Source organism: Bos grunniens, chromosome 12 (genome assembly GCF_055505025.1).
Source record: "Bos grunniens cultivar Pamir isolate PY7600 chromosome 12, Bosgru_T2T1.0, whole genome shotgun sequence".
In the NCBI taxonomy this organism is placed as follows: domain Eukaryota; kingdom Metazoa; phylum Chordata; class Mammalia; order Artiodactyla; family Bovidae; genus Bos; species Bos grunniens.
In genome coordinates, this window is record NC_141176.1 from 51136200 (window position 1) to 51156455 (window position 20256).

At 39.8% G+C, this 20256-nt stretch overlaps 1 protein-coding gene across 50 annotated transcripts in view; it reads left to right on the forward strand.

Annotated features, from left to right (window-relative positions):
- Positions 1 to 20256, forward strand: part of LMO7 (LIM domain 7) — a 219205-nt gene that overhangs the window by 185668 nt on the left and 13281 nt on the right. For 22 of the 50 annotated variants that reach the window (XM_086329963.1, XM_086329957.1, XM_086329953.1 and 19 more), the window contains 7 exons: positions 8185 to 8299; positions 9376 to 9537; positions 10319 to 10506; positions 11509 to 11569; positions 13184 to 13240; positions 15118 to 15143; positions 16051 to 16155. In XM_086329963.1, coding sequence (XP_086186089.1) covers positions 8185 to 8299; positions 9376 to 9537; positions 10319 to 10506; positions 11509 to 11569; positions 13184 to 13240; positions 15118 to 15143; positions 16051 to 16155 — 714 coding nt within the window. The remainder of the gene's footprint in view (positions 1 to 8184; positions 8300 to 9375; positions 9538 to 10318; positions 10507 to 11508; positions 11570 to 13183; positions 13241 to 15117; positions 15144 to 16050; positions 16156 to 20256) is intronic. The other 28 variants (XM_086329958.1, XM_086329917.1, XM_086329920.1 and 25 more) reach the window with 3 other exon arrangements.

Consider the following 20256-nt stretch of genomic DNA (forward strand, 5'->3'; position numbering starts at 1 on the left):
GTATTCTATTGGTTTCAGGTAGATAACTTGGCAGCTTTGTGAAAAGAGTGTTCTTCAGGTCTTCTTCCTTTACTACACATGTGCGGGCAGTATCCTTTCCTGTCTTTCTACAGCATCTCTCTTGACGTTGTTACCCTTTTCTATCCTTGTTTCCACTATCCTAGTTCCGGCCCTTTCCCTCATTAATGCAAACACTTTGTAAAATAGTCACAGATCTTTATGCATCCTACATAAGGCTGGCCCCAGATTAATTTGCATGATGCCAGGCTGGACTGGATAATTTCTCTGCTTCAAAGCCCCCAGGGGCATGCTGTGGTTCCTTCAGCGAAGTTCAGAGCACTCAGGAACACTGGGGTCCCTCATAACTGGCCCCAAATTCTCTTTGTAGCGCTGGCACAGCTCATGTTTGCTGATCGCTCGTCATGTCAGTAGGCTTGGCAGCGCGTGATTTATTGAATCCTCACAATGAACCTCTTACTGCTGTTTTGTCGCTGTGGAAATTGAGGTGTGAAGTGGTCGTGATACTTCTCCATGTCCACACAGGGTACGGAGTGATGGAGTCAGGATTTGAACTTAGGCCATTTGACTCAAGGTTGCCTACACCACTTGTGTAGTGAGAAAGAGAGGGGAAGTAGCTGAAAGCTCTTCGCATGAGACTGCTTGACTTCTCTGAAACACACCATTTACTTTCATGAACACATCACATATATTTTTGTTCTTATTGTTGCCCTATTTTAAAATGTTCATTTCAACCATCTCCGTGTTTTTAAGTCCTCCTGTTCCTTCAAAGCCCAGAGGGTTGGTTCCTTCGTGGGTCAAGATGTCTGTTTCCTCCCCCTTGTTGGAACTGAGTTTTTCACCCTTGAAAGTTTCATTCATTGAATTTTTTCTTGTCCATATGTTTCTCCTTCACTGGTATTCTTCCCTGGTGGCTCAGACTGCCTGCAATACAGGAGACCCAGGTTTGATCCCTGGGTTGGGAAGATCTCTTGAAGAAAAGAATGGTTACCCACTCCAGTATTCTTGGCTGGAGAATTCTGTGGACAGAGAAGAGCCTGGCAGGCTACAGTCCATAGGGTTGCAAAGAGTCAGACATGACTAAGCGACTAACACTTTCATTTTTTTCACTTTTCGGCTTTTACCCATAGTTTTTATTCAAGTGTTTACTGAGTTGAATTGCATTCAAGGCCTTGATGACTAGACTGAAGTATGAATTTGATCCAGCAGGTAATTTAGGTCCTTATAGGTTCTTTAATGTGGGAATTTTAGGATTAAGGGGTGGGTCAGGAATGTGAGCACTGTGATGTTCTAGAGAATTATTTTGAGGAGGTGAAATCTAAGGGCAGAAATGGGCTAGTAGCCTGTCACAGAATTATGGTAAGAAGGGAGTTCATAGCATAAAGAGCAAAGACTTAATGAAGGAAGAACGTAATGACCTTGTTTAAAATCTGCTCAGGAATTACTTTCTCATTTCCATTGCTGATTTGGGGTTTATTTCGCTCTCTTTCCCTTTCTCTTCTACTTCTCTTATGGGATTGCTTCTTTTTCCTTCTCCCCTACCAATCCAGGCTACCAGGGCAATTCTCAGGGGAACCCAGGGCAAGAGGAAGCGGTGTGGCTCCCAGAGTCCTCCAGCCTGCTCCGACTGTCTTGCATGTGTGCCTTTCCCCCGCAGAAGGGTGTTGCCTGGGTTTTTGTTTTGTTTTCTGTCTTGTCTGAGCCCTCTGCTCTCAAATCTCAACCAAATCCTTGTTTCAGGACCTTTGCTCCAGATTATTAAATCAGAACCCAGAATCAGGATGACAAATACATGTGGAGGGAAGGAAGCTTTTTACCCTTTTGATGCCCAAGTCTACAGTAGTGCCTCTTTTAAGAGTACCCAGGTTTGGACCTTCTCACAGCTTCCTCCCGTTCATCTTACCTGCGTGTCACCTTCACTGGGCCCTAATCTCTCTAAGGGTGGGAAGCAAGTCTAATTTGCTCACTGTTAGTGCGGTGCCTGTACCTGTAAGTATTTGCTGAATGCTGACCGCGTTCTATTATAATAGCTTTAGAGCCGTGTGTGCTAGAGTTAAATAGGAATTTTTTTTGTTGTTCTGGAAACTGCCTAAGCAGCATATATTACCATGTATAACATTGTTTCCATGGGAAAAAGAAGATAATTAATGGACATCACCTATGTGCCTTGGCACCTTTTAAATGTTTAATTTAACCCCCTCAATAATTTAGCAAAGTATGTGGTATTATCCTTACTTTTACCAGTGAAATACTTGAGATTTGAAAGTTATGTAACATGCCCCAGGCTGGTTAGATTCTTAGGCCACAATTGCAATTTCTCTGACCCTAATTTATTTCTTTGAAATGTGACATGCTTAAATTGGAAAAGAACCTTGTTTCTAGTTAGAACACCAAATGTTGACTTATTTTAACATCGCCATGTGTTTAGAATTTAGAGCCAGTGTGGACTGAAATATCTTCTGGTTCATAAAGAGAAAATCATTCTTAAAAGTATTTTGAAAGAAGGTAGACATTTATTAAAACTTAGCCCAATTAAATATAATCCTGAGATGCAGACTTTGAAATCTACACAGTAGATTATAAGGAGCTACCGGAAAATTTTTAATAGAGTATGATATAATAATTGGCATTTTCTGTAACTAAAGTTCAGGCAGCTGTGGGGAAGATGGGAGGAAGGAAAGGCTGGAGGCAGGAGAGCCAATTAGAAGGTTACCCACGGCAGTTTAGAGGGAAACTATGACCTGAGTTAAGGTGAGCTTAAAGGAGGATGCAAGGATGGGATATTCAAGGTAGATTTATGGCTTGTGGATTTGCTAACACTCTATTAAGTGCATGTGTGTGATGGATTGTGGGGGGCCCATTGTGTAGAGGTAGCCTGGGGAGCAGTTAGGGGGAGGAAGGAGGAAGAGGCCCAGAAAGAACCTGATGTTTTTAACTTGGGCATCTGGTTGAATGGTGATGTAATTAACCCATATGTGAAAAACAAGAGGTAGAAGTGCAGGTTTAGGGAGGAAGAGAATAAATATAATTTTGAATGTGCTAGACTTAGGTAATAGTTGATGACAATGCATGAGGTTTACTCAGGAAAACATGTGGTCAAGAAAGTGGGAGACTGACTAGGGAAGAGGAGCAGCAACAAAAGGAAACTAGAAAGAGAGGAACATACTAATGAAACCAAGAGGTGGCCAGAGGGATGGAGGAGGGAAGAGGAAGCAGAATAATGGGCGACATGGAAGGTTGTTTCCTGAAAGCAAGAGGAGTTGGTATTGCCTGATGGGATGAGGGCCGAAAATGCATTTGGTAGGTTAAGAGATAAGCTTGGAGATGGGTTGAGTCAAGTGGTAGAGCTGGCAGGAGCACCTGCTTCCTTGGAGTGGATCATGGAGAAGGGGAGAAGGTAGATATGACTCATCTTCGGTGAAGGATGAGCTGCACCATGATTTGAGGGCTACTCACTATGGCTTCCCTTGTGGCTCAGCTGGTAAAGAATCTGCCTGCAATGTGGGGGACCTGGGTTGGGAAGATTCCCTGGAGAAGGGAAAGGCTACTCACTCCAGTACTCTGGCCTGGAGAATTCCATGGACTGTATAGTCCACGGGGTGGCAAAGAGTCGGACACGACTGAGCGACTTCCACTATGTTCTCATCCACTAAAACCCTGAAAAAAGACACGAAAGAACCATGTAGCCAACATCAAAGATTGTCTATTTCCTTTGTTATTTATGATTTTACAGCCTAAATCTACTTTTAGTGTATTTTTATTTTATCGACCTAAGTAGGCTCTCTTTAAGTGAATATGTTTATCTGATCAAAAAAATTTGAGAATGCCCATCTGACTTGTTAGTATATAAGGTTGACCCTGCTGTTCATTACTTTCCATCTGTGGTGATACTAGAATCCAATCCAGGGATCGAATCCAGGTCTCCTGTGTCGCAGGTGGGTTCTGTACTACCTGAGCCTCAAGGGAAGCCCAAGAATAGTTGGAGTAGGTAGACTATCCCTTCTTCAGCAGATCTTCCCAACCCGGGAATCGAACCAGAGTCTCCTGCATTGCAGGCGGATTCTTTACCAACTGAGCTATCAGGAAAGCCCTGTTAATTCATTAGATCTCATGAAAATCTTCTCATGGCTATGCCAGATAATCATATTTTTGTTTAAAAATCTCAGCTGGAAGTCTGTGTTTCTGGGCTTCGCTGGTGGCTCCTGCCAGTGCAGGAGACATGGGTTCGATCTCTGATCCAGGAAGATCCCACATGTCCCAGAGCAACCCGTGCGCCACAACTGTTGAGTCTGTTCTCTAGAGCTTGCAAGCTGCAACTGCTGAGCCCGTGTGACAAAACTAATGAAACCCGGGAACCCTAGAGCCCATGCTCCGCAATAAGAGAAGCTCAAGCATCACAACTGGAGAGTAGCCCCTGCTTGCAGCAACTAGAGAAAAGCCCACGCAGCAATGAAGACCCAGCACAGGCAAAAATAATGAATAAAACATTCTAGAGACTGTCAGATGACTGAGAGGTTGAGAAGAATGAGGAGAAATTAAAACGTGTGTATTTCTCTTTAAATTGAGGAAAGTTATTTTTATTTTAGATGCTGATATGTTGGTAATTGTACTCTGTCTTTACCAGAATAGGCAACTGTCACCACTTGGCATAGTTCTTTATCAGTCCTCAAGACTCTAGATTTCCCCCAATGATGTATATTCCTGGTTCCATCCAGTTCAAAAGGAAATTCCCACAACATCATCTTCCAAAACTTGGACCCTTTGTAGAATCCTTACATGGCATATGTCTCATGAGAAAAACCAGGAGGTACAAATCCTAAGTGAAATCAGAGTTGAATGGATTGTGCTCGACTGTAATTATAGAGGTATGTTAGTTGCTCAATCATGCCTGACTTTTTGCAACCCCATGGTCTGTAACCCTCCAGGCCCCTCTGTCCATGGGATTTTCCAAGCAAGAATATAGAGGGGGTGGATCTTTCTCCAGTGGATCTTCCTGACCCAAGGATCAAACCTGGGTCTCCCACATTGCAGGTGTATTTACCATCTGAGCCACCAGGGAAAGCCACCTTACCTACAAAAAGTCTCAAGGATAATCTAATTCAAGAACTCAGGATTCCACAGACATGCCACAGTGACTGTCATAGGAGGAAGCCATGCAAGAGGGGACTCTGGGGCTCTTTCCTGGAACCGCAACCACCCACTTTAATCCTTTCTGTATAGGTTTTGAGAGGAAGATGGTCTGCATGGGAAAATAGGATTTTGGAAACAGAAAGCTTAAAAATTAATGCCATTGTGAAAAGAAAGTCTCTGCCAGACTCAGTGAAATGCCTGAGGCTACCTGGCTGTTGACAGAAATAGACCTGTAATTGGTTCTCTCTCCTTTGTCTGTGTGCATCCCCAGGACCCACATAACGGGCTGCCAGCCTGTGGCCACAATGAGGCTGACCTCCTCTGTTAACTGTTTCAGAGAGGTGGTCATTTGCCCTTTTATTATGTTCAAGTAGAGATTTAGCTCCAGGGTAAGAGCAATCCTTTAGAAGGCAATTCTTATGGTCTAATACAATTGTGAGGCTCTTCCGTCTATGGCTTAAGCTCATTCTCTTTTATCCTGTTCCACTAAACAGGATACTGTTGACTTATTCTTGCCCACAAAATATTCTTTATTGTAGTTTGGAACTATTTATTAAAACTCTGTCCTGTCTCTTATTCTTCAAGATATAAAAAACCTCAGTTAGTATCTTGGAATTTCTAATCCATGGTTTGTCTCTGTGGCCTTATATAGCAATAGATTCTGCACTCTAATTGGCTTTAGCTCAGAATATGGAGGAGTGGAGTGGGGTAAGAGTGGTGAAGATGACTACTTATTTTCATTGAGTCATCTCTAATTTAAGTGTGTGGTGGTTTTGGTTAAGGAGTAGAACTAACCAGTAATTTTTTCTATTCATAGCAGAGTTTTATTATATTCCAGAGACTGGTATCCATCAGGCTGATTATTAATGAGTATTCTCACTACCTACATCTTCGTTCCCATATTTCAACTGCTTTATATGATGTCTGATGAAAAAAAAAAGTTTCTATATTATTAGCTACACTGTTTTTTTTTTTTCTTAAAAATTCTGTACCCACTCTTGAAGAGTCAGTAATTATTTCTTGAGACCTAGGACTATGCCTCGGAGAAGGCAATGGCACCCCACTCCAGTATCTTTGCCTGGAAAATCCCATGGACGGAGGAGCCTGGAAGGCTGCAGTCCACAGAGTCGCTGAGGGTCAGACACGACTGAAGTGACTTAGCAGCAGCAGCAGGACTATGCCTAATTCATCTTTATTTCCTAAGTGTTTTAATCAGAATAGATGCATAATAGCTGAACAAATGAGTAAGTGTATATTGTTATAGCACTTACTTCTCATGTCCATATAATACAGTAAATTCTTGAGCCTTTATTCAGTGCCTCTCTTGTCTTCCTTCTAATTCATATGTAATATCACAGTTTTTCTTAGAATATAGTCACTTGACTTTTAAACTTATTTTAAAGGTACAAAAATTTGTGAATTGCCCACATGTCCTAGGTCTGGGTTTAACTGCCAAATTAAAATTGAGAAGTTATAAGTTTTTCCTGGAAAATAAAGCGATTTTAAGAGGAATTTTTCTTTTTAAACAATTAAGTCTAAGTTCTTGATAATTGTGAATCAAAGAACTGGAAACACTAATCTGGGAAACAAACGCTCAAATTTATGTCTGGTCTTTACCCCAAACAAAAAATATAAATTATGGAAGTTAATTAAAATTTTCACATACATAGTATACTGTAAAACTGAAAACATTTCTTTTGGAAAATGGCTTAAAGTCCGTGAAACTGAGAATTTCTTGCTGTGGACTGTAGTGGAGATGAGAATAAAGGTCTACCAGCTGTCCAAGAGGCTCTTGTGAGTGTGAGCTGCTGTTACTTCAAGGAGGTTGTGGCCTGGAGCTCATGGTGTCTCAGGGGGCCCTCTTGGCATCTTCCTAGTGGTTCCTCAGGGTTGACCTAGTTCTGCATTTTGCAGCATAAGTGGCTTTTACCACTACATCTTCATGAAGCAGTAGGAGAAGCAAAAATGTCTTGGCAGACTTAGAGATGCTATTAGGGAATAGTACTACTCCTAGAAAAGTGATTCTGGTTGCTGGATTTGTGTCTACAAACCCCTCAAAATTATTCAGCTAAATATGTTAAATGCTGGAGGTATTTTTTAAAGTATGGTGGAATTTTAAAAATAAGTGATTTAAATCTTTTTTGAGTTTTCAAAATGGCATTTTGTTGTCATATATTTGAGATAGAATGGGTAAATTTTGAAAGAACAGCATGTTAATTTGATACATTTATATATTGTAATGTGATTGCCATCGTAGTGATAATTAACATCTCTCACATTACATAATTATCTTTTCTCTTTATGGTTGGAAACTCTAGTCTCTTAGCAAGTTTGATTATAATAAGATATTATTTATAGTCACAATACTGTGTATTAGATTTCTAGGGCTCATTTGACTGTTCATTACAAGTTTGTACCCTTAAACACCATCTGTTCTTTCCTCTCACCCCCATCCCCTTGCAACCACCACTTTACTCCCTGTTTTATGAGCTTGGCTTTGAGATTCGACATATAAGTGATATTACATGTACTTGTCTTTCTTCGTCTGACTTACCTCACTTGAGCATAATGTCCAGATGGCAGGATATCCTTTTCCTCATGGCTGAATAATATTCCATTGTGTGTATATATGTGTGTGTGTGTGTGTGTGTAGTGTATATATATGTATATGTATATATATGCCATATCTTCTCAGTCAAACCCATTCCTGGGTAACAACAAATGGTCTATAACTGAGGCTTAAGCATATGATGAGCAAAAGCCTAAGCTTTATCAGTATAAATCAACTGATTTATAGTATTCATCCAAAGAACAATAGCCACAGATATGAAGATGTCCCTTATCTTAGCAGAAAATAAACTGAGAAATATATAAATGAAAGTTGTACCAAACCCAAGGGGGAGAAGAATGGTGTTGCTGGTTTATCATGAGATAATTCCAGCGTGCCCTGCACGCAGCCTCCCTCCTTGGCAGATAGACTTTCCTTCATGTGGGTGCCAGGGACACTTGATCCCACCGTTTCATGTTTGTTTTCAGGATCAGTTCAGTGATATGAGAATCAGCATAAACCAGACGCCTGGGAGCAGTCTTGACTTTGGGTTTACAGTAAAATGGGCTTTTTCCAGGATCTTCGTAGCATCAGTTGAAGCAGGTAAATCATAGATTTTGCTCTACTCTAGTTTTTTCTCATTTGTTGTCTTTTGCTGTTCAACGTCCCCCTCCCACCCTCTCCCCCTGCCCAGAAATTTGCTTATTTGAAAGAGGAGGAGAAAACACATGTGAAAAATGCAGCAGTAAAGTGAAGAGATATGTCTTCTTCCTGGAGACTAATGGGGTTATGAATTACATATTGTTTGATCTTGCCTAGTTAATTTTAGTTTTGAAGAGTCGTAATTTTGTGAGTGTTACAGAATTCATTTATCAACATTTTAGACTTAATATTTGGAAATACTAGCAAACTACTAAACTGAAGATCCAGAAAGAACTGTCCTTGTGTTTGTGGTGGATACATAGGTATTATATATCATCAGTATTTTCTGAGCATCTAATGGATCTGTTGCCCGTGGACCCTGGAGGATGCTTCAGGACTTTTACAAAAAGGATTGCCCCTCCTCCACCCAGGATTATTCCAAATTAGGTCTAGGAACTCTTAGCAAAATATTACAAGACCTGAAATTAAAATTAAAGCTATTATATATATGAGGAGTTCCTCATTTACATGTTTTAGCTATATAAAAATGCATACTCACTCTGGTTATTTCTTTGAGATTTCAAGGCTGATTTAATTAGATAATGATAGATAGTAATTTTAAGCCATTTTAAGTGACCTTTTTTTTTTTCCTCTCCATTCCAGAGTGCATCTGGCTTTGGAAGCTCAGCTGAAGTACAATATATACTTTATGTTTTTAATTTAAACATAATTAAAATTTTCTTCTTAGGTTAATAAAGCAATTTTATTGAACAGATGACTTTATCATTTCTCCTTTAAATGCTAAGAAAGATACATACCATAGAATAAAAAAATGCCTTTGGTTGCCTTGTAATTTTGTAGCTACTCAAATATTTGATAACTTTAAGAAATTTTGTGTCTCTTCTGCAACTGAAAAGATATGAGAAATGCTTAGATGAGGTTAAGAAGTCATTATTTTTCTTAATTTAAATGAGCAGTGACTAGTAGAACAGGTTTTTATTTTTCATTGGTGGTTTCATTTATTTTGCTTTATTTAGGTAGCCCAGCCGAATTTTCTCAGCTACAGGTAGATGATGAAATTATTGCTATCAACAACACCAGGTTTTCATATAAGGACACAAAAGAGTGGGAGGAAACCATGGCTAAGGCCCAGGAAACTGGGAGCCTAGTTATGGATATCAGGCGCTATGGAAAGTCTGGTGAGTTGGTTATCCCACTGTGTTTGGCTTTCTAAACTGGGAGCTGGTCTTTGGCAAGTGGTTATAACAGCTTGCTTCAATAACATTTTTTTTCTCTCTCCATTTCACTTTTTTGTTTTTTGGCTGAAAGATGTTTGTGGTTATGTTGAAACGTCTTGAATGATATTTCTTTGGATGTTCTGTCTGAAAACTTTTCACTAGCAAATTTACTGAATTCTACATGATTTATTGACTAATTGATGTGCTGAACTGGCTTTGAATGCAGATAGCAACTGAAGGCTCTTGTACTTGTGTCTGCATTTGGGAGTTATATGCTGATGTTGAATATTAAGAATTACACTGTGGTTTCACTTCCTCTACAGAATCCTGACTGTAACTGGTATAAGAAAGAACATAGTAGGTCTGTATCCCAGTTGTTGACTCTCAAGGAACTTTCTGTGTACATTTCATCATTGTGTTTCTTAATTGTCGAGGTTAGATGAGGAAGGGCATTAAGCTTTCCCAGACCTACCAACTTAGGATATCAAAATATAATATCCAGTCCTGGTTTACAGAAAGATTCAGCAAATTTGCCAGTCTTTTCATTATTAACATGCTCTAACCCTCTAGTTTTGGAAGGCTATCTGGTAGTAAAAGGCCTCAACCTCTTCATTTCTTTCACATACTGTCTGATTTATTTGTCGTGTGTGTGTGTATGTTTTATGTGTACATTTCAGTAACCTTGTTCTCTCCACTTCTACATTTATGTGTACTCATTTCTTGATCTTCATGTGACAATCAGATTGGGGCAAAGACCAGGCTTCCCTGCCATTTACACGGCATAAAACCCTCAATCTCACCAGTATGGCTACCAAAATTATAGGTTCACCTGAAACAAAGTGGATTGACGCCACTTCCGGAATTTACAGCTCAGACAAAGCTTCAAATCTGTCAGTAACAACCGATTTCTCAGAAAGCCTTCAGAGTTCTGTAAGTATTTTGAGAAGTGTTAGTATTGGGTAGAGCATAGCAACTATAGGAAATGTGTTGGAGGTGGGGGAGGAGTTTACTTTCTTTGAACAATTTTGATGCTATTTTAAAAACATAGATAATTAATAAGGTAATTTATAGTAATGAGAGTAAAATATATCTTTGAAAATCATAAGGCATTACTCATGAATAATAATAAGTAATAGTGAGTTATATAGTGAAAATAATCTAAAGATCCCACAGTGATCTTTTGTAGGTGTTTCTTACCAACCGTTCATCATTATACCCATCTCTCAGATCGTTGTGAATGTGAAGAAGTTAATTATGTAGAATTATAGGCTATAACTTTTCTATGCTTTCCTTAGTCTTTACTGGTAAAATAAGTGTAGTAATTGTGTGCAATTTAAAAACCTCATGAAGCAGTTTTAGTTCTTGTGTGGGTGAATTTGATGGGTAGAATTACATATGTAGTTAAGAGATGTGCAGTTACCTTAATTGATTAAAATTGATTAATTAGAATGTAAGCATTTTTCTAAGTATCAAAGTAATATTTAAATTTACATTTTCAAATAAATGTGTTTACATTGACTCCCTAGATATAATTGTTGTCATCCCAAGATGCTTCCTTTGGTCTAATAAGGAGATTTTGCAACCTTGTATAAAAAAGGTTTAAATGTTAGAGGGTTCTATATGACTTTGTTGCTTATTTACAAAAATAAAGCAAATGGACAAATGGTTATTTAGCCCATCATGTTTCTTGGAAAATTAATGACGGGTCGAACTGAAAGCCATTCATGCTTGCAGTTAGTCATTAATTTTCCACAGCTCCTAAAAAAACAATGAAAAAATTACATTTCTATTATATGTAAAAGGCTATAAGGAATATATTAATATCCTGAAAAGCTCATCTTGTTAGCAGATATGTTTACTGATGAGAAACAGATTATTTAAGCCCAGTGTCCAACTGGAGAGAATGTTAACTGCCATTTTTATCCTTTCTAGAATACTGAATCAAAAGAAATCAATGGAATTTGTGATGAAAGCAGTACTTTTGAATCAAAAGGTAAACATTACCATTATAACTTACATTTAAAATATAGGAAAAGTCACTACACTCAAGTCCTGCTATTATAAAAATTAATATCTGTGAGTGAAAGCAAAACTGATCCAGTGCAAGTTGAAACTCAAAGGTTAGCATACAGATCCAATTGCAGCCAGGTGGAAGGGCATTCAGTTCCAATGTTGAATAGTCCAGGAACTGCAAACAAAGCTTTGGCAGCCTCTGCAGGAGCTCTGAGCGCCTGTGTGTCTAATCCAAATAAGAAAGACTGGTTTTCTGGAGGCCATCAACCTTCTTGCTATGGTGTGCTGGCAAGGGGAGTCTTAGATAAATATGAAACAATGCTTGAGGTTTCCTTTCCCCCTTAATTGTTGTCAAGGGGTCAAGCTTGGAAGCACCTAGTAATAGGGAAATGCCAGTGGCAATAAAGATTGTTAGGAAAAAATATACCCATTTGTAATGAAAAAGCAGACATACAGCATCTAGGGAAACTTTGTAGTATGGAGTTACCGCTCCTTTCCTTCTCCTGTCCATCTGCAAATAACTGAGCCACCCCATTCTGTGTGCTGTGGCTTAGGCAGACAAAGTAAATAAGAAAGATCTGGTCCATAGACAGGTCTGTAGGCAGGGAGAAACTCAAAGAAGTCGAAGCTTCTCTTAACATGAAACTAGACTGCCAGGCACAGGGCTGGGTTTTCTCAGGGGTTTGGTGATTTTGAGTCTGCATTCGTCAATTCATAATATCTGATGTCAAAGTCAAACCAAGTTTATAAATTTCCCTTCCTTTATTGATTATTTATCTTTGTATTTAATTTATGATAGCTGGAAGTGACTGCATTTGCTTTTTTCCTTTTTCAAGTTAATGGCTATAAGATCTTGGAAACTAGAGCAAAATAGTTAGTGTCTATTGCTCAGTTGTGTCCGACTCTTTGCCACCCCATGAACTTAGCCCACCAGGCTTCTCTGTCCATAGAATTCTCCTGGCAAGAATATTGGAGTGGGCTTCCATTTCCTTCTCCAGGAGATCTTGACCCAGGGATCGAACCCAGGTCTCCCGCTCTGCAGGCAGATTCTTTACCGTCTGAGACACCAGGGAAGCCTAGTTAAGAAGAATGTTTTAATTGTAGCTTTAAAAAAATTTGTTCTCTGGATATTTTTTATTTTCTTGTTCTCCCCATTTTTTTAAGTTCCTTTTTTAAAACTTCTGTGTATTATGAAACTCTTAGTTACAAGCAATTCTCCTTGTACTTGAGAATTTGAATTGATTAGCCTAAGCAAAAAAATTTAATTTCCATTTCCCTAAAGCTGTGTGATCTGGCGTGGAAGATAGTACTTCGGCTTCTATGAAACTATGATGCTAGCTGCTAAAATTTATTAATCAAAATATTAGTTCCTGTTACTAATTTGAACGTAGTTATAGACTACTAAAACTATGTGTGTCTCTGTGCATTGAAATAACCCCTATCTTCTATGGCTATCAGTTTTGTCACTTGAAAAATAATATTGCTACAGGTTGGAAAAATGTATCAAGTATCATTTAGTTTTCCAGTGGTGAGAGATTAAAATGAATGACATGATATTGATATACTTTTTTGTTTTTTTGTATTTTTCAACTAGCCTCTGAACCTATTTCTTTGAAAAACTTAAAAAGGCGATCACAGTTTTTTGAACAAGGTAAACTGCCAAGCTAACAATTCATGTACTTTCATGGAATTGTTCCCACTCTCCACTCTCTCCTGATAGTCTGTGGTGCTCGGCACTGAGCCTCTTCAATTTGGCCATCATTATGACCAAGCAACGTAACCCATTTCCATTCTTTCCCTAGGGTCATCAGGCTTTTCTTACAGTTCATGGGTCTACCTCTGTGGTAATGGGTCTTTGCGTGTCCTTTGTATACCTCTGAAGTTTGTTTTTTGTTTTTTTTTTTAATAAAAAAAATTTGAGATGCTGTTTAAACACACACTTCTTGCCACTGGGTGACAGTGAGAAATGAGAAATTTCATGTATGCTTTACTGCTTCCTACAAATTGCATACTATTAGATTACACCAACATGCAATTGGCCAACTCCTAAAAAATCAAATTTTGGGCTATGGAAAATGCTCTGAATAAAGAGCAGAATCATTGAGTGCTGTGAGGATGATGACTTTGGAGTGTTACTAGGACTGCTATGTTGACTTTGAAGTAAATTAAAGTAAATTTCGGACACACCTGTCAGCGAGTGTGCTTTGACATGCCCTGTGTTGGTGTAGTCGGGCAGTGCTGCTTCACAGGGTGCTTTGCATGTGGCTTTTCCTCCCCGTTCACCTTTGTCTCATGCTCTGTCTCATGGATGCAGTTTGAACTCTCTGTTTTGCAATCAAGAACTTAAAAGTAATATCCAACATTTGAGATGCAATGGCGCAGCCAATAGGGAGTGTGCTGTTGGTGTCTAAAATGTCATTGTTTCTTACTTTTAAGATTATCCATAATATTTACAAACTTGCCTTATAACATGATACTTACTGGATCTGTGTATTTTGTGTTAATCTCCTCGTAGGCACTTTTGATGAATTAAGATCTCTTTTCAACCGTAAATAGAACTAGCTTACCAGCTGTGCACGTACAAGGGTCTATTTGTGTCAGTATCCTTGGTGGGTTTGACATTTTTTGTTCAACTCTGATTTTTCCGTGGTAATTTAATTGAAACCATATGATACTTCTAGTTCAAATTGGCTAAAATGAAGCAATTCCTTTTCTTTCTCCATGGTAATTTTCACTCCCTTTTCCTCAACAGACTATTTTAGGGAAAGAATATTTTCCTAAATCTCAAAGCAGTTTTCTGAAAAATTTCCTTGTGTAAGTGAATAATCTGACAGCTGAGGTTTCAGGAAAAATGAAAAAATACAGTACGAGAATGTATTTTATGAAATTTGCTTACATGTTTATAATCATTGTATTATATTCAGGCAAACACAGTTATGTAGGCCCCCTAAGAATAAAAAGAATGACCTTCTGCCCATAAGTTCACACGTGAAGTCTGAATCGTTGTTTTTCAAATAATAGGCAAGGAAAGGGAAATAGTTCATGAACATGTTTGTTGGTGACTTATTTCAGAAAAGTAGCTCCTTGGCAATAAGCCCTGAAAAATGTGACTTACACCTGTCACAGTGTAATTGAATAGCAACGAGTAAAAAAATTGGGTTCTATAGATGTTGTAATATTTGAAATTCAATTTTTTTCTATTAGGCTATGAGAATATTATTCACCCTATTAATAAAAGGACCCTGAACCCCTTAGAAATATACCTGTATTTTTGCCCTGGCACCTCGAGCTGGGCTGTAACTTGGGCATTCACTGTTGATCTTTTTCACTGGCTTTGAATTCTGAAGATAAGTGACAAGCAGATGGAACTAAAGAGAGAAGCTTACTGTTGTTTGAAAACAACTGATGTCACTTAGTATACTGGCATAGAACCAGCTTAGTGATACAGTTTTCTGAAGGGAATTATTTCATAGAAATGAAGACTTATATTGTTTTTTATTCTTTCCTTGCCCACATGCTGTAACATAGGAAGCTCCGATTCTGTGGTTCCAGATGTAAGTAGTCTTCGTTTGGTTTTGGAATAAACTAGGAGGCTTGGGTGGGGCTGAACTAGTAGTGCACAGTAGTATCACTTATTGTTACTTTAAGCTGCATGAGAGTTTATCCAGGAATGACCTTTCCAACATGAAGAGACCTTTTTTTAATTGAAGTATGCTGCCGCTGCTGCTAAGTCGCTTCAGTCGTATCAGACTTTGTGCGACCCCATAGACGGCAGCCCACCAGGCTCCCCAGTCCCTGGGATTCTCCAGGCAAGAACACTGGAGTGGGTTGCCATTTCCTTCTCCAGTGCATGAAAGTAAAAAGTGAAAGTGAAGTCGCTCAGTCATGTCTGACTCTTAGTGACCCCATGGACTGCAGGCCACCAGGTTCCTCTGTCCATGGGATTTTCCAGGCAAGAGTACTGGAGTGGGGTGCCATTGCCTTCTCCGTAATTGAAGTGTAGTTGACTTATAATATTGTGTTCATTTCCGGTGCACAGCAAAGTGATTCAGTTATATGTATATACGTTCTTTTTAAAATTTTGTCCATTATAATTTATTACAGGATATTGAATATAGTTCTCTGTGCTATATAATGAGACCTTGTCATTTATCCATTCTATATAAAACACTTTGCATCTTCTAATCCCAAACTCTCAATCCAGTACTCTCCCATTCCCCTGCCCCCTCCCCGCTGGCAGCCAGGAGTCTGTTGTCTGCATTCGTGAATCTCTTTCTGTTTCTTAGGTGAGTTCCATTTGTGTTACGAGACCTACTTTGAAATATAAAGCCCATTCTCCTTTGGTACAGCATAGGTCACGGGTGATCTGAATAATTCATGTATGCAAAAGTACTTCACTAGATGACTTCATGAAGTAACATATTCTTCTTGGTTTGCCCCTCTCCTCTTATAACCTGGCAGCTTCCAGTCCCAACCATCAGTGCCCCAAGTCGCTGGGCCTGGGATCCAGAGGAGGAACGGAAGCGGCAGGAGAGATGGCAGAAGGAGCAAGACCGACTGCTGCAGGTAGAGCAAAGTAGAGTGGATCAGCAGAAACTATATTTGCTCTAAGAGCTTCTCCTGCTCAGTGTCAACTGGTATTAAGAAGCAACTTGAAAAATGAAAAGCCAATAACCACATGATTAACAAATGCTTTGATATGTAGCATGTTTTGTATGAAATACTTTTCTGTTTTTGAAAATTTCTAGTGTCATCCTTTTTAAATTATTTATTAGTCCCTGGGTATATTTTTAGCCACCTTCATGGATCACCGTGCCCGAAGGGGCTTGCATAACTCAATGAAGCTATGAGCCATGCTGCGTAGGGCCACCCAAGGCAGATGGGTCACAGTGAAGAGTTCTGACAAAATCTGGTCCACTGGAGAAGAAAATAGCAACCCACTGCACTGTTCTTGCCTGGAGAACCTCATGGACAGTATGAAAAGGCAAAAAGATATGATGGCAGAAGATGAGCCCCCCAGGTTGGAAGGTGTTCAATACGCTACTGGGGAAGAGCTGAGGACAATTACTAATAGCTCTGGAAAGAATGATGTGGCTGGGCCAAAGCAGAAGCAGTGCTCAGTCATGGATATGTTTGGTGGTGAAAGTAAAGTCCAATGCTGTAAAGAACAATATTGCATAGGAACCTGGAATGTTATATTCATGGATCAAATTAAGTTGGATGTGGTCAAGTAAGAGATGGTAAGAGTGAACTTTGACATCTTAAGAATCAGCGAACTGAAATGGATGGGAATGGGTGAATTTAATTGAGATGAGCATTATATCTACTACTGTGGGCAAGAATCCCTTAGAAGAAATGGAGTAGCTCTCATAGTCAACAAAAGAGTCTGAAATGCAGTGCTTGGAGGCAACCTCAAAAATGACAGAATGATCATGATTCGTCTCTAAGGCACACCATTCAACATTATAGTATTCCAAGTCTGTGCCCCAACCATTGAGGCCAAAGAAGCTGAAGGTGAACATTTCTATGAAGACCTACAAGACCTTTTACAACTAACACAAAAAACAGATGTCCTTTTCATCATAGGGGATTGTAATGCAAAAGTAGGAAGTCAAGAGATACCTGGAGTAACAGGCAAGTTTGGAGTACAAAATGAAACAGGGCAAAGGATTACAGAGTTTTGTCAAGAGAACACACTGGTCATGCAAACACCCTCTTCCAACAAACCAAGAGAGGACTCTACACATGGACATCACCAGTTCTTTAATACTGAAATCAGATTGATTATATTCTTTGCAGCCAAAGATGGAGAAGCTCTATATAGTCAGCAAAAACAAGACCGGGAGCTGAGTGTGGCTCACAGATCATGAGCTCTTTATTGCAAAATTCAGACTTAAGTTGAAGAAAGTAGGGAAAACCACTGGGCCATTCAGGTATGACCTAAATCAAATCTCTTAAGATGATATAGTGGAGGTGACAAATAGATTCAAGGGATTAGATCTGACAGACAGAGTGCCTGAAGAACTATGAACAGAGGTTCATAACATTGTGGAGGAGGCAGTGACCAAAACCATCCCAAAGAAAAAGAAATGTAAGAAGGCAAACAGGTTGTCTGAGGAGACTTCACAAATAGCTGAGAAAAGAAGAGAAGTGAAAGGCAAGGGAGAAAGGGAAAGATACATCCAACTGAATGCAGCGTTCCAGAGAATAGCAGGGAGAGATAAGAAGGCCTTCATTAGTGAACAATGCAGAGAAATAGAGGAAACAATAGAATGGGAAAGACTAGAGATCTTTTCAAGAAAATTGAAGATACCAAGGGAACATTTCATGCAAAGATGGGCACATTAAAGGACAGAAACAGTATTGACCTAACAGAAGCAGAACAGAACTATACAAAAAAGATCTTAATGACCAGATGACCATGATGGTGTGGTTACTCACCTAGAGCCAGACGTTCTAGAGTGTGAAGTTAGGTGGGCCTTAGGAAACATTACTACAAGCAAAGCTAGTGGAGGTGACAGAATTCCAGCTGAGCTATTTCAAATCCTAAAAGATGATGCTGTAAAAGTGCTGCAGTCAGTATGCCAGCAAATTTGGAAAATTCAGCAGCACCACAGGACTGGAAAAGATCAGTTTTCATTCCAATCTCAAATAAGGGCAATGCCAAAGAATGTTCAAACTGCTGTACAGTTGTGCTTATTTGACATTCTAGCAAGGTTATGCTCAAAATCCATCAAGATAGGCTTCAGCAGTATGTGAATCCAGAACTTCCCAATGTACAAGCTCAGTTTCGAAGAGGCAGAGGAACCAGAGATCAAATTGCCAACATTCATTGGATCATGGAGAAAGCAAGGGAGTCCCACAAAAACATCTACTGCTTCATTGACTATACGAAAGCCTTTGACTGCATGGATCACAACAAACTGTGGAAAATTCTTAAAGAGATGGGAATACCAAACCACCATACCTGTCTCCTGAGAAACCTGTATGCAAACCAAGAAGCAACATTTAGAACCATACATGGAACAACGGACTGATTCAAAATTGGGAAAGGAGTACAAAAAGGCTATATATTGTCACCCTTCTTATTTCATTTATAAGTAGAGTATATCATGCGAAATGCTGGGCTGGATAAATCACAAGTTGGAATCAAGATTGCCAGAAGAAATATTAGTAACCTCAGATATGCAGATGATACTACTCTAATGGCAGAAAGTGAAAAGGAACAAAAAAGCCTCTTGATGAAAATGAAAGAGGACAGTGAAAAAGCTGGCTTGAAACTCAGCATTTAAAAAACTAAGATCATGGCATGCAGTTCCATCACTTCATGGCAGATAGAAGGGGAAAAAGTGGAAGCAGTGACTTCCCTCGCAGGGGTCTTCCCTTGTAGCTCAGTCAGTAAGGAACCTGCCTGCAATGCAGGAGGCCCAGGTTCAATTTCTGGATCAGGAAGATCCCCTGGAGAAGGAAATGGCAACCCACTCCAGTATTCTTGCCAGAAGACTCGCATGGACAGAAGAGCCTGGTAGGCAGGCTATAGCCCATGGGGTCTCTAGAGTTGGATGGACACGAGTTAGTGACTAAACCACCACCACCACGAGAGACAGATTCTATTTTCTTGGGCTCCAAAATCACTGTGGATGGTGACTGCAGCCATGAAATTAAAAGATGCTTGCTCCTTGGAAGAAAGGCTCTGACAAACCTAGGCAGCATATTACAAAGCAGAGACATCACTTTGCTGACAAAGGTCTGTATGGTCAAAGCTATGGTTTTTCCAGTAGTCATGTACGGATGTGAAAGTTGGAACATAAAGAAGGCTGAGCACCAAAGAACTGATGCTTTGAATTGTGGTACTGCAGAAGACTCTTTAGAAACTTTTGTACTGCAAGGAGATCAAACCAGACAATCCTAAAGGAAATCAACCCTGAATATCCGTTGGAAGAACTGATGCTGAAGCTGAAGTTCCAATACTTTGGCCATCTAATGCAAAGAGCTTACTCATTGGAAAAGACCTTGATGCTGGGAAAGACTGCAGGCAAAAAGTGAAGTGGGTGGCAGAGGATGGGATGGTTAGATAACATTACAAACTCAGTGAACATGAACTTCAGCAAACTCTGGGAGATAGTGGAGGACAGAGGAGCCTGGAGACCCCTGTCTGTGGGGTTGCAAAGAGTCAAACATGAGTTAGGGATTGAACAACAGCAAATATTTTTAGATAATGTAGCATCATCATTTTGTGGCTTTTCTTATTCATGAGAGGTCTATAGATTTGTAAGGACCTACCCACATACACTTGAGAAGACTCTTGAGAGTCCCTTGGACTGCAAGGAGATCCAACCAGTCCATTCTGAAGGAGATCAGCCCTAGGATTTCTTTGGAAGGAATGATGCTGAAGCTGAAACTCCAGTACTTTGGCCACCTCATGCGAGGAGTTGACTCATTGGAAAAGACTCTGATGCTGGGAGGGATTGGGGGCAAGAGGAGAAGGGGACGACGGAGGATGAGATGGCTGGATGGCATCACTGACTCAATGGATGTGAGTCTGAGTGAACTCCGGGAGTTGGTGATGGACAGGGAGGCCTGGCGTGCTGCGATTCATGGGGTCACAAAGAGCTGGACACGACTGAGCGACTGGACTGAACTGAACCCACATACACTGTACGCTCG